The sequence below is a fragment of the Salvia splendens genome, chromosome 2 (assembly GCF_004379255.2).
Source record: "Salvia splendens isolate huo1 chromosome 2, SspV2, whole genome shotgun sequence".
Taxonomy (NCBI): domain Eukaryota; kingdom Viridiplantae; phylum Streptophyta; class Magnoliopsida; order Lamiales; family Lamiaceae; genus Salvia; species Salvia splendens.
This window is the reverse complement of record NC_056033.1, coordinates 28,480,447-28,493,247: the sequence shown is the minus strand read 5'-3', so window position 1 is coordinate 28,493,247 and position 12,801 is coordinate 28,480,447. Positions and strand designations below refer to the sequence as shown.

The window sequence follows — 12,801 nt, the reverse complement described above, 5'->3', positions numbered from 1 at the left end:
CTTAAGATAAATAATTTAACTAAAATCCCAATTCTGCTTTGCGATCTATGACTCTTATTTCTTCTTCTAATTTTTGATCTCGTCTCCAACTACTATTCTCGTCTCCAACTACTATTCTATTTTTCTTTCTTTTATTTCATTTTTCCTTTTCTCCCTTTTTTTTTCTTTTTCTAAATTCACTACCTCTGCGTATATATATAAACATGCAAAGGCAGTTATATAAAAAAAAATTAACTTAATGCTGCTGATATCAATTATAAATATTAAAATAAAAAGCAGCATGCATACTATGTAGTCCATTCTTTGACATTTGTCCAATATATTAGTGGCACTATTAACTAGTGGCCACGGCACTATTAACTAGTGGCCACGTACATGCTAACACATACACATGTATTTTTTTTAACTATGCTACTACTATTATTTATATCTCATTTAGGATCACTATCAAAATATATATATTTCTCATGCACTTCATCTCCCATGCACACACATACGTATTATTACACATGCACTTGTACTTTAGCTATTCAAGGTCACATAGCACACTTATATATATAACATTATAAATATGCAATAATAAATGAATATATATATCAATATGCAAATTGATGCATGTTTCGGGTTAGGGATGTCACAACTCTTCCCCTCTTTAAGAATTTTGTCCTCAAAATTCATCTCTCTAAGTTAACGTAGTCAATGAAATTTCTAACCAGTTAAAAGTTGTGGATAATTCTTTCTCATTTTCCTTAGTTTCCCAAGTCGCTTCTTGGACTACTTGATTTTGCCAAATATCTTTAACCATTGGAATAGTTTTTCTTTGCAGCTGTTTGATCCGAAGGTCCACTATATTGACTGGTTCCTTTATATAACACAAATTCTCATAAATTTGTATATCAACATTTTTCCGAACATGTGATGGATCAAACCGATAACATCGAAGCATGCTGACGAGAAAAACATTATTAATCTGCTCTAACTCTGGAGGTAGTGCTAACCTGTACGCCAATGGTCTAACTCTTTTGACAATATCATAGGGCCCAATATAACGAGGATTCAACTTACCTTTTTGCCCGAATCGTATGACTCCTTTCCGTGGTAAAACTCGTAGAAACACTGTATCTCCCTTTTCATATTCCATATCTTTTTTTTATACTTATCATAATATTTTTTATGTCTGTCCCATGTCGCTTTCAATATGTTTTTAGTAATGTCAATCTTGGGAACAGTTTCTCTAATAATCTCTGACACTTCTAGAATCTCTATATAGAACTTCTACATTTTCTACTATACAATGTCTCATACAGTGTCATAAATGAAACTGGTTAGTATACGCAAACTTTATCAGCAGAATATACTCATCCCATGAACCCTGAAATTCAATAACACGAGCACAAAACATTTCTTCCAACGTGTTTATAGTTCTCTCTGACTTACCATCTTTCTAAGGGTGAAAAATATTACTAAAATATAATCATGTCTCCATAGATAGTAAATTGCGGACCTCTAGACATACAAGATAGAATACCATATAATTGTGTTGCATCTTTCGCATACTTTTCAGCTAAGTGATATAACGAACAACGCCATCTTATAGGTAAGAAATGTACTATCGGTGACCCTGTACCAAATTTTATGGTAATGTGTTCTCATTTTGAGACTAGAATAGTTAAAGGCTTCAACAAACATGTTGACATATGATAATCTGATTTAATATCTTGACACGTCAAACACCTCGAAACAAACTCTACGACTTTCTTCTTCCTCTTCGGCCAACAATAATACTTTAATAATGATGTTATTTGCATATGTGTAATCACTCTGCTTGACTTGTAACTCAATGTATCTGTAACAACATTCACCTTCTTAAGATGGTATTCGATGGTGCAATCATATTCTGTAAGAATGTCCATCCAATGTTTTAGTCTCATATTCAACTCCTTCTTACTCTTCAAATATTTCAAACTCTCGTGATCAACCAGAATTCGATGAAGTCCTCCATACAAATAATGATGCCAAATCTTAGAAGGAAAACCACACTGTTAAATCCAGATCAGAAATAGAATAAGAAGCTTCATGTACTCGTGATTGTCCTTGACGCATAAGCAATAAACTTTCCATTTTTTTAATAGAAGAAAACCAAATCCATGTTGCAGTGCATTACTGTAAATAACATAATATCATATACCTGTGGAAATAACCAATATAGACGACATAGTCAATCAATGCTTCAACTCATCAAAACTGTTTTGACATGCTTCACCCCATATAAGAGGAGAACTCTTCCGTAATAACATCTTCATCAATTCAACCATAATCGAGAATCATTTTCAGTTGACAAATACTTCAATATTATGTATATCCATTTCTATTCTTCAACCTGATACCATGTGTCCCAATAATACCATATGATCTAGCTAGACTTACACTTACCCAACCTTGCAATAAGATGTTTATCTCGCAAAACTTGTAATACTAACTGCAAATTATTAACATGCTCATATGTACTTCGTGAAATATAATAGTAAGTAATTAAAAATAATCACTAAGTGATATAGGAATGGTTGAGAGACTTCGTTCACCAATGCCATAAATAATTGTAGGTGCAATAGTTAATTTGAAAGGCATAACCAAAACTCATAATAGTCGTACTGAGTTTAAAATGGTGTCTCTGCAAGATTCTCTTTAGCTATCTTCAACTGATGGTGTCATGATCGAAAACCAGTACTCAAAAACAGTTGCATACCTTGAAATTGATCAAATAAGTCTTATATTCTCGGCAATAGATATTTATTCTTCACAGTCACTTGATTCGACTTCCAATAGTGTATATAATGCCGCAGTGTGTCGTCTTTCTTCTTCAAAAATAATATTGGTGCTCTCCAAAGTAAAACATTGAGTCATACATATCTCTTGTCTGCCAACTCTTGTAACTATTTATTTAACTCTTGAAACTCTAATCAAGACATTTGATAAGGATGAATAGAAATAGATGCAGTACCTGGTAGTAACTCAATAGTGAATTTTGTCTCTTGATCAGGTGCTAATCTAGGCAAATCTCCACTTTGAATAAATCGAAAAGCCGATGTAGCTAGTATAAGACAAGTTGCAATTTATCGATACCATTAAATATCACTCGATCTCGTTTCGATGATTATATTACCATTTTTTTTACATGATAAGCTATCTTAGTTCGATGAAGCGACAACCAATCTATACTCATGATAATATCAAATTTGTGTATGAAAAAAGGAATCAATATCCGCTGGCAGCTCAACTGAATTACCTCGTACCACGCAATCTAGATAAACCGTGTATACTGAAACAATGCAAACTCATAATCAACAACAAACATAGTTCTTTTTTAAAGACAGAATCTCTCTTTACTCCATCATCACAATACACTTCTTGCATATATTTATCATTAAATTCTCTAGAGAAATCGTCTGAACTTAGTACCAAAGATTGTATAATAGTTTGTGGGACTGTTTCTCACCAATAGTAAGCATTGCTTCAAAGAAGAGACACTGTGTAATCAAAACGATCATCTGACATACAACTCATCCGATTGAACACATGTTCTATCCTTTTCAACCATATCTCGGCCTCGGTCAGATCAGTAGTCTCACAAAGTCAACAATTCCACTTTTCAGTGCTATTTAATGTTTCTACCTCTTTGACTCATCATTGGTCCATGTATTTACTAGAAATCACCATATGATGCAATATGTATATGAGATGTTTCTATAATTAATTGATGATGCAGGGCGGCTGACCCTTCTCTCCTCAGTGAGACATGTTTATGATAATACAAATGCAAATGAAACTTCTAACCGAAATGTATCATATGATATACATGAATACTATGTCCCAGCGGGATTCTATCCCCGCTCTGATACCACCTAAACTGTGACACCTCAACCACTCTGACGTATACTCTTTTAATAAATAAATCTCTTATCATAAACGCAATCAATACATTTATCTAATTCATAGAACACACCTATTATATAGGTTCAAACCAACACTTATCCGCTACATATTTCAAAATATCCTGTAAAGTAGTGAACCCTCTCACCACTCTATATATTATACATTTATCTACATGCAAAATGATGAGGAGGAGAAGGTTGCCAATATGCGTCAGCCGCCGAACCTGATAAAACGTGGAGTTCCTATGACCCATGTCAGTCAAAACTTACTGCTATCTTATTCCTGAAAAATTTAGTGGTTTAAATGAGCCACAACTCAGTGTATATAAATTTTCACCTTTAATCTCACATGATACAAACATCAAACATATTCTTTTATCAATACATATAATCAGAAATAATATATAACATAATTTAAAAATAAACCATTTCATATTCATATACATATGTCACTCTATTCAGTTTATTATTCTGTAACAGTCAAGCCTGGTATCTGCCCGGGATTCCTCTATGACCCGAATGTCTCTCTGTAATTGGACTCATAGGTCCCTCTGTATTTGACCCGAAGGTCCCTCTGTAATTGGACTCATAGGTCCCTCTGTATTTTACCCGAAGGTCCCTCTGTATTTGGACTCATAGGTCCCTCTAAAATTTCAGATCCAGTACAAGGCTGTCACAGATCCTCTTTAATCCAATGATTCACATAATCAATATCATAAACATATCATTTGCACCAATAAAGTATCAATATCATATTCCACCATCTATATCAAATAACACATAATCATATTGGATCCCATCATATAATCAAATCATTCATTTTGTTTAACACCTAGCAAAGAAGCAAATAAAACATGTAGAATTAAAAGTGTGATTTATACAAACCTTAAGATAAATAATTTAACTAAAATCCCAATTCTGCTTTGCGATCTATGACTCTTATTTCTTCTTCTAATTTTTGCTCTCGTCTCCAACTACTATTCTCGTCTCCAACTACTATTCTATTTTTCTTTCTTTTATTTCATTTTTCCTTTTCTCCCTTTTTTTTCTTTTTCCAAATTCACTACCTCTGCATATATATATAAACATGCAAAGGAAGTTATATATAAAAAATTAACTTAATGCTACTGATATCAATTATAAATATTAAAATAAAAAGCAGCATGCATACTATGTAGTCCATTCTTTGACATTTGTCCAATATGATTAGTGGCACTATTAACTAGTGACCACGTACATGCTAACATATACACATGTATTTTTTTTTAACTATGCTACTACTATTATTTATATCTCATTTAGGATCACTATCAAAATATATATATTTCTCATGCACTACACACTCCCATGCACACACATACGTATTATTACACATGCACTTGTACTTAAATTAGCTATTCAAGGTCACATAGCACACTTATATATATATATATATATATATATATATATATATATAACATTATAAATATGCAATAATAAATGAATATATATATATCAATATTCAAATTGATGCATGTTTCGGGTTAGGGATGTCACAGATTCGATTCTTTAAGCACCTTAAATGTTGTTTGTATTCTCAACTAAAAAGAAAAGGTTGTTATATTAATTATAATTATTATATTACACTACGAAAAACTCGCCATTTAGTGACGGAAATATCCATCACTAATCATCGAAATTCCGACACTAAACAACGTTAGTGACAGATTACCGCCGAAAAGAAGCCGTCTTTAAAAAGCTTGTCAATAAAAAATTTAGGGACTGATTTGTCCGACACTAAATTTAACAACAATAAAATGTTATTATTTTCAGAAACTCATACTGTCACTAATTCCGCCAATAATTAAAGAAGGATAATTTTCCGTCACTGATTCCGTCAATATATCGCGCTTTTTGTAGTGTTATGTTTATTTGTCAGTAATTAATTTATAATTTCTGTTAAACTATTTTGGTTTTCATATCAATTTTACTAATTTATAACTAAAAACTCATTTAAATAGTTACATGAAAGATCCTACATACATATAGTGTGTGTACAGTATGGTAGTGTTCGGTTTTCTAGATAAAATAGTACAAAGATATAATGTAGGATAAAGTTGTGAGATTATTTTAGTCATAGGGGGTTAGCTAACTAATTATCTCATGATTATCTATCTAGGATTGAGTCGTGGTATTGAATCTCATGAACCAAACACACTACATAACTAATCTCGGGATACAATTTTGCAAACCAACAACCCCAACGTTGTGTGTCAGTGTGTTTAGTGTGCGTGTACAGTTTATTCCATTCCTGTATAAGGAATAATAATTGTGCTCTATATTCTTCGCATTTAGCATGCACAAGAAGGGATTCAAAATTATCGTTCCATTCCTGTTTTGATTCTATTCTTTTCATCTTCATTCCGTACTCTTTTAATTATTTAATTTCATCATACAAAAAATAACACAAGATTCTCGTCAATTAAATTAGCCGGAAAATGTATAGTATCATGCATGAGGGCAAAAAAATACTACTACTGATTTCCATAAATGGCAGCTGACAACATGTAAAAAGTGATGTTGCAACCAATATAATACAAAGAAGTCAATTTTTCCTTTTATTGAAATGTCAATTCAACTACTTTTATAAGATATGAAACAAATCAATATTTCAAACTTAAATGGAGCAAATTAAGTACTACTACAAATTAGGACCAATTTATAGTATATTGTTTTGAAAAATATTACATTTCAGTAATTTAATACATAAATATTTATAGTAATTTTGTTTATTTTAATGTAATAAGAAACCATTTGTACATGAATTTTCTCAAACAACAATTTACCATCTATTTTAAAAATATAAGTATAAAGTATGTTATAATACGTAGATGTTATACGTCTAACAATTATTGATAAGATTACATCTATGATTATAAATTAAAAATGAAACTAGCACACCATTAACGAGATTGATATGTGTAGGGATCAGACTACCCGGATTCACTAATTACCGAGACAACTTTGGTCTTTTACAAGATAGCTCAGTCAAACTATCACCCACGCGACTAATTTTATACAAGTAAAGCCTAGCTATTACAACATATATAGCTAACTATCTCGGACCACGCACTCCTTGACTGGATGCGCCTCTGGACTACCGAGATCCCTGCACACTTGAAAACCCTAGTTAGTAGACAAGGAAAGATCCTCTCGGATCTAAACAAATAATGCAGTAATAAGAGAGAAATCAAAGGAATCGCATAGATCTAGTAGCTATGGCTCAGCCACCCGCTAATAGTACAGATATATTCACCAAAAACACGATCCAATGGAGCAACGTTGAATCTAACCGTGAAACTCTTCACACACCACGGATTACAACCCCAAACCACTCCACTGCACCAGATCTGTCCACTCTCTAAGCCCACAACCACAAGAAACCTCTCAACAAGAAACCCTAACTTCTCTGGAACTCACGCAACCGAACCAGTTGCTTTCTCCCACTCACACTCACGTTTAACCACTCAAATAACCGTGATAAACCATAGTGAAACAACCAGAGAATCATCAGAGAATAAGAAACACAAGGGAAACTCAACAGACTCGAGAGAGAGAGAGAAGTGAGAGAAAGAGAGAGTGAAGAATTGAATGAGGCGGTGAGAGAAGGGGGATGTATATCATCCGGTGCCCTTAGCTGTTAAGCCTGCTTCTGTGCCCTTAGTTGCTCATTTTATGTTGAGTAAAGACCAGTGCCCTCAATCTGAATATGATATCAATGCCATGAAGAAAGTTCCCTATGCTAATGCTATTGGATCTGTGATGTACTTGATGGTTAGCACTAAGCCTGATATTGTCTATGCTGTGTCTTGCTTGAGTAGATACATATCTAATCCTGGTCCTGTTCATTGGGAGGCTTTGAAATGGTTGTTGAGATATCTTAAAAATACTGCAAAGTATGGTTTGTGCTATTCTAGATGTGAAGAAGGTGTTAAATTGACTGGATTTGTTGATTCCAATTATGCTAATGATAGAGATAAGAGGAAGTCCACCACCTCCTATGTCTTTACTGTATGCAGATCATGTATAAGTTGGAAATCACAGTTGCAACATATAGTGGCTCTGTCCACTACTGAATCTGAGTACATTGCCATTACTAAGGCAATGAAAGAGGCTGTCTGGTTGAAGGGAGTACTTTCTTAACTCAATTTTGTGAAAACTCCTCCAGTTGTGTTCTCTGGTTCTCAGTCTGCCATTCAATTGTGTAAAAATCCTTTTTTCCATGATAGAACTAAGCACATTGATTTAAGGTTTCATTACATCAGAGGTATTGTAGAAAAGAATGATGTTTATCTTTTAAAAGTGCACACTGATAAAAACCCAGCTGACATGGGGACCAAATGCTTACCACTTGAAAAACTTCTTTTCTGCATTAAGTATTTGCATTTTGACCTAGGGTAGCTGCATGTCCCCGGGTATAAAAAACCTCAGTTACCTGACTACTTTGGTAAGGGTGTATGGTGGCTGGAGGCACTAAGTCCTATAGACTAATGGGTGTCAGCCCCTTTGGATTCTAGTAGGCAAACCTGGTGGTTTCCCTATGCAAGTGAACTTGGTTTTTTGGTGCTGTGGGAACTGCCTTGTTGGCTATGATGATTCAAAACCTTAGCTAATAGTGCAATTAGTTTCCCAAAATAATGTCCAATGTGGAGTATGTTGATTATATGGGCTGATTTATTGGTGGACTATTATTTGGGCCCGAGAATTATTTAGGCCCAGGTAATGTGTTGGGCTGTGTTTGCCCTAGCCCGTTTTCCCGGATGATATACACCCCATCTTCCTCTCACCGCCTCATTCAATTCTTTACTCTCTCTTTCTCTCACTTCTCTCTCTCTCTCTCTCTCTCTCTCGAGTCTATTGAGTTTCTCTTGTGTTTCTTCTTCTCTGATGATTCTCTGGTTGTTTCACTATGGTTTATCACGGTTATTTGAGTGATTAAACGTGAGTGTGAGTGGGAGAAAGCAACTGGTTCGGTTGCGTGAGTTCCAGAGAAGTTAGGGTTTCTTGTTGAGAGGTTTCTTGTGGTTGTGGGCTTAGAGAGTGGACAGATCCGGTGCAATAGAGTGGTTTGGGGTTGTAATCTATGGTGTGTGAAGATTTTCACGGTTGGATTTAATGTTGCTCCCTTGGATCGTGGTTTTGGTGAATAGATCTGTATTATTAGCGGGTGGTTGAGCCATAGCTACTAGATCTATGTGATTCCTTTGATTTCTCTTTTATTACTGCATTATTTGTTTAGATCCGAGAGGATCTTTCCTTGTCTACTAACTAGGGTTTTCAAGTGTGCAGGGATCTCAGTAGTCCAGAGGCGCATCCAATCAAGAGTGCGTGGTCCGAGATAGTTAGCTATATATGTTGTAATAGCTAGGCTTTACCTGTATAAAATCAGTCGTGTGGGTGATAGTTTGACTGAGCTATCTTGTACAAGACCAAAGAGGTCTCGGTAATTAGTGAATCCGGGTAATCTGATCCCTACAATCTGCATTTGATTGAGAAACTCAAATGTGAAAATAAAGAAGCCACGTACATAATCAATTGATCTCTCTCCATTGATTACCACATAAAAGAGGAAAATGTTGCCCATGATCGCGACTTGTGTAGACGTCCACATAAAATTTGCTATTACCATTATACTATATATGTATTGGCAATGACCACGCAATAATTCAATTAATTATTTTGCTTTGATTTTTTGGATTCAAATCCTATCACTTCTCTTTCCTTAATCAAACCAGATCCGAAAACTAAGTCGATCATATAACATTAATTTAAAATCAAATTGGTGGGACATTTGTTGGAGATTATATAAGTCGTTCTCAATCATCATCTAATAATAGATTGGTGATATGTTGATCTCAAATATGCACATTTTTTTTTGTATAATGTCATTCTTTTGTTGTAAAAGAAATTCTAAATACAAATAAAATTATGACATCAATAATGAAAAATGACTACTTAGCTAGTTAAAATTATATTCCAAATTACATAACATTCATAAAACAAATAACATAAATTACATCATACATAATCTACTCAAATAAATATCACACCCAATATACCCTTCCTTCCTTAAATTTGGGGTAATTAGTTGAATACTTCACCAAATTATATAAGGAGAGAAAATACAAGTTTTTATTTATATAGTAATTAATTTATTTAGAAATCGATTATAGTGATTCGAGTTGAGACTTGCCGCAAGGACCCTTCATCCTAATGTAGAGACGGTAGTCGTTATAAGTGGTGGGGGAGTATCGCAACGGCTGCCCCGGCAAGACCAGCTCCTCGGCCGGCTTAATGACCTTATCACCCTTGGGATTGTAGAAGAATGCCAGCGATACCCTCTCCTTGGCCGAATTCACGAGCACGCGGTGCTCCACGCTTTTATAATTTGCATTACTCAATATCTAAATTCATAAATAAAACAAATGAGATTATTTTTAAAAAATGACTATATATAATCATATCCGTATTTTTGTGTCATTTAAAGTAAGTTTTTTGACCTGGAGTTGGTCGCCTAAGTTGACAATGAAGGTGTTGGGTTGGGGCATAACGGTGATCCAGGTGTCGCCACGTCGGACTTGGAGGCCGGAGACGTTTTCATCGGAATAAAGGACGGTCATACCGCCAGGATCGGAGTGCGAAGAAAGGCCAAGGGTGCGGTCCGGCTGAGGGCATTTTGGGTAATAGTTAACACGCATGCATGCACCCAACTCCTCCTCTCCTCCAAATGCTTCTAAAAGGTAGTCCTCTCTGAGCCCAAGATTTCTCGCCAAAATCTTCATCAATTTTCCACACAATTCCACCACTTCTCTACTATATTCCGCAGCCAATTCCCTACACAAAACACATTTTTTCCATTATATCTCCAATTTCATAGTTCATCACTATAGTCAATAAAACACCGCCAACCAAGTTAAATTACACTACATCCGTAAAAAAAATAAATAGACCAATTTTTACCACTTTAGTATGTCTACCAAAATTACACCAATTTCTAAATATGGAATGTTTTAAACATTTAAATATTAATACTAATAATGTAGACCCCACAATCCACTAACACTATTACTCTGTTATTTTTTTCACATCTCTCTTACTTTACCAATTCTCGTACCATAAACAACCGGGTCTATTTTTTGTGAACAGAGTTAGTACATATAAATAAATTGCAAATAAAACTCTACAAGTATAAGGCCCGACCCAAAGTGGACAACATCATACTAACCTGCATGAAACAGGTAAAGTTGGCCATTTGTTCTCATCTCTGAGCCCAATGGGGAGAAAATGAAGGAAGAAGTAATCGCTCCAGTCCAGAGATATCCCCTTCTCGACGCCGAGCCGGCTCCCATAGCCCTCGTACGTCGCCGGCGAGTTAGCATACCTCTGCTTCTCCGCCAGCGGCAGCTGAAAGAACTCCCGCCACGCCTCGCGGCAGCGCGCCATGAGGTCGGGGCAGACGCCGTGGCTCGCCACCTGGAAGAACCCCCACTCGCGGCACGCCTCGTCGATCAGCGCCGCCGCATCGCCGGAACTCATGTCGATGACCGGAATGTCGCAGGCGGAGCCCTCGCTGGCGGCGGCGCCCGGCCGGTCCGCAGGCTTCTTGACGTAGCGGTCGGGTATGACCCGGATCCCGCTGTCCGACAAATGTTGGACCCGGACCACGGGCTCGGGCCAGGCCTGCACCGTAGTCGTCATTTTTTGGTTGGGAATGAATTAGGAGAGGGGTTTGTGTGGTTATTTATATAGAGAGAGATGGGGAGTTAGTTTAGTGTGTGAAATAAATGGTGTCGACGTAATTTGAAGTGCAACGTGGATTTCATGTTGTGTACTACTACTAATACTACTATATAAGTGGAGTGAGAGAAGAGAAATAGATGCATATATATATAGACATACACTAGTTATTATAGGATAGAAAAGGGGTAAGAATTTCCGGCGCCGTGAGCAAGTGGAACTCGTCTGAGAATAACATACATTATTAAATCGTGGGGATGACTTAACTTTATGTAGAGGAAAAAATGTTTTGGTTCCTTCTGTACCGTAATGACATGAGTTTTAACGTAAAATTGATAAAGTATGAGAGATGTAGAAAGAAAAAGTGATTGAAGTATTGTTAGTGGAGACTGGAGAATCAGGTCCATCTCATAAGAGAGAAAAACATACTCCTTCTGTTCCCCATTAATTGGCACCGATTGACTTGGCACGGGTTTTAAGAAATGCAGTGAAAAGTAAGTGGTGGAAAAAGTTAGTGGAATGTGAATCCTACTTTTATATATCAATTTTATAATAAAATGTGAGTGGAATAAGATAGTGAAATTTGTGGTTCATTACAAAAAGTAGATAAAGTAAGGGTGCCAATTAATTTGGAATGTACGAAAGAGGATATTGGTGTCAATTAGTGGGGAAGGAGGGAGTATCAGAAAAGGCAGATGACTCTTTTTGTGGAACGATCCAAAAATGGAAAATGGAGATATGTTTATGAGAAAGAGGGAGTATATGTCAAATGTGACTTGCTGGCTAATCTTTATTTGTTTCATTTTTTAAAGGTTAAGTAAAATGTCTCATGTCGGGATTAAAAAGATAAAGGGGTATCTTTTGTCGTTTTTATGTAGATACATACAAATTTAATTTAATTGGGTTTATACACTGGTCAAAAATCAACATATATATATCAATTAAGGTTAATTAGCATGTGAAGAAATGAATTTTTTGTTTATGGTTAATATAGTATTTTAATTAATTTTCTCGTACTAAGTCATGAAGTGAATAAAGTTAGTGCATGTAGGTAGTCTCATCTAATATAAACACGCAAATCAATGTGCGTCTA

The 12,801-nt window shown here is 35.4% G+C and overlaps 2 protein-coding genes across 2 annotated transcripts; one reads left to right on the top strand and one right to left on the bottom strand.

Moving 5' to 3' along the window:
• Nucleotides 1-7,646: 7,646 nt before the first annotated feature.
• Nucleotides 7,647-8,114, top strand: LOC121777684 (secreted RxLR effector protein 161-like). The gene has a single exon (XM_042175025.1). The coding sequence runs from the start codon at nucleotides 7,647-7,649 to the stop codon at nucleotides 8,112-8,114; it is 468 nt and encodes a 155-aa protein (XP_042030959.1).
• Nucleotides 8,115-9,886: 1,772 nt separating this feature from the next.
• Nucleotides 9,887-11,877, bottom strand: LOC121764250 (jasmonate-induced oxygenase 2-like). The gene is made up of 3 exons (XM_042160305.1): nucleotides 11,197-11,877; nucleotides 10,472-10,805; nucleotides 9,887-10,375 (listed from the first exon to the last, which is right to left on the bottom strand). Exons 1-3 carry the CDS (start codon nucleotides 11,667-11,669, stop codon nucleotides 10,139-10,141), a joined length of 1,044 nt encoding a protein of 347 aa, XP_042016239.1. The 5' UTR covers nucleotides 11,670-11,877; the 3' UTR covers nucleotides 9,887-10,138.
• Nucleotides 11,878-12,801: the final 924 nt, after the last annotated feature.

Coding starts and splice junctions, on each gene's coding strand:
- LOC121777684 (XM_042175025.1), top strand. CDS start 7,647: ATGTTGAGTAAAGACCAGTGCCCTCAATCTGAATATGATATCAATGCC.
- LOC121764250 (XM_042160305.1), bottom strand. CDS start 11,669: ATGACGACTACGGTGCAGGCCTGGCCCGAGCCCGTGGTCCGGGTCCAA. Junction 10,806..11,196: donor ACTTTACCTGTTTCATGCAG/GTTAGTATGATG, acceptor TGTTTTGTGTAG/GGAATTGGCTGCGGAATATA. Junction 10,376..10,471: donor ACTTAGGCGACCAACTCCAG/GTCAAAAAACTT, acceptor TTATGAATTTAG/ATATTGAGTAATGCAAATTA.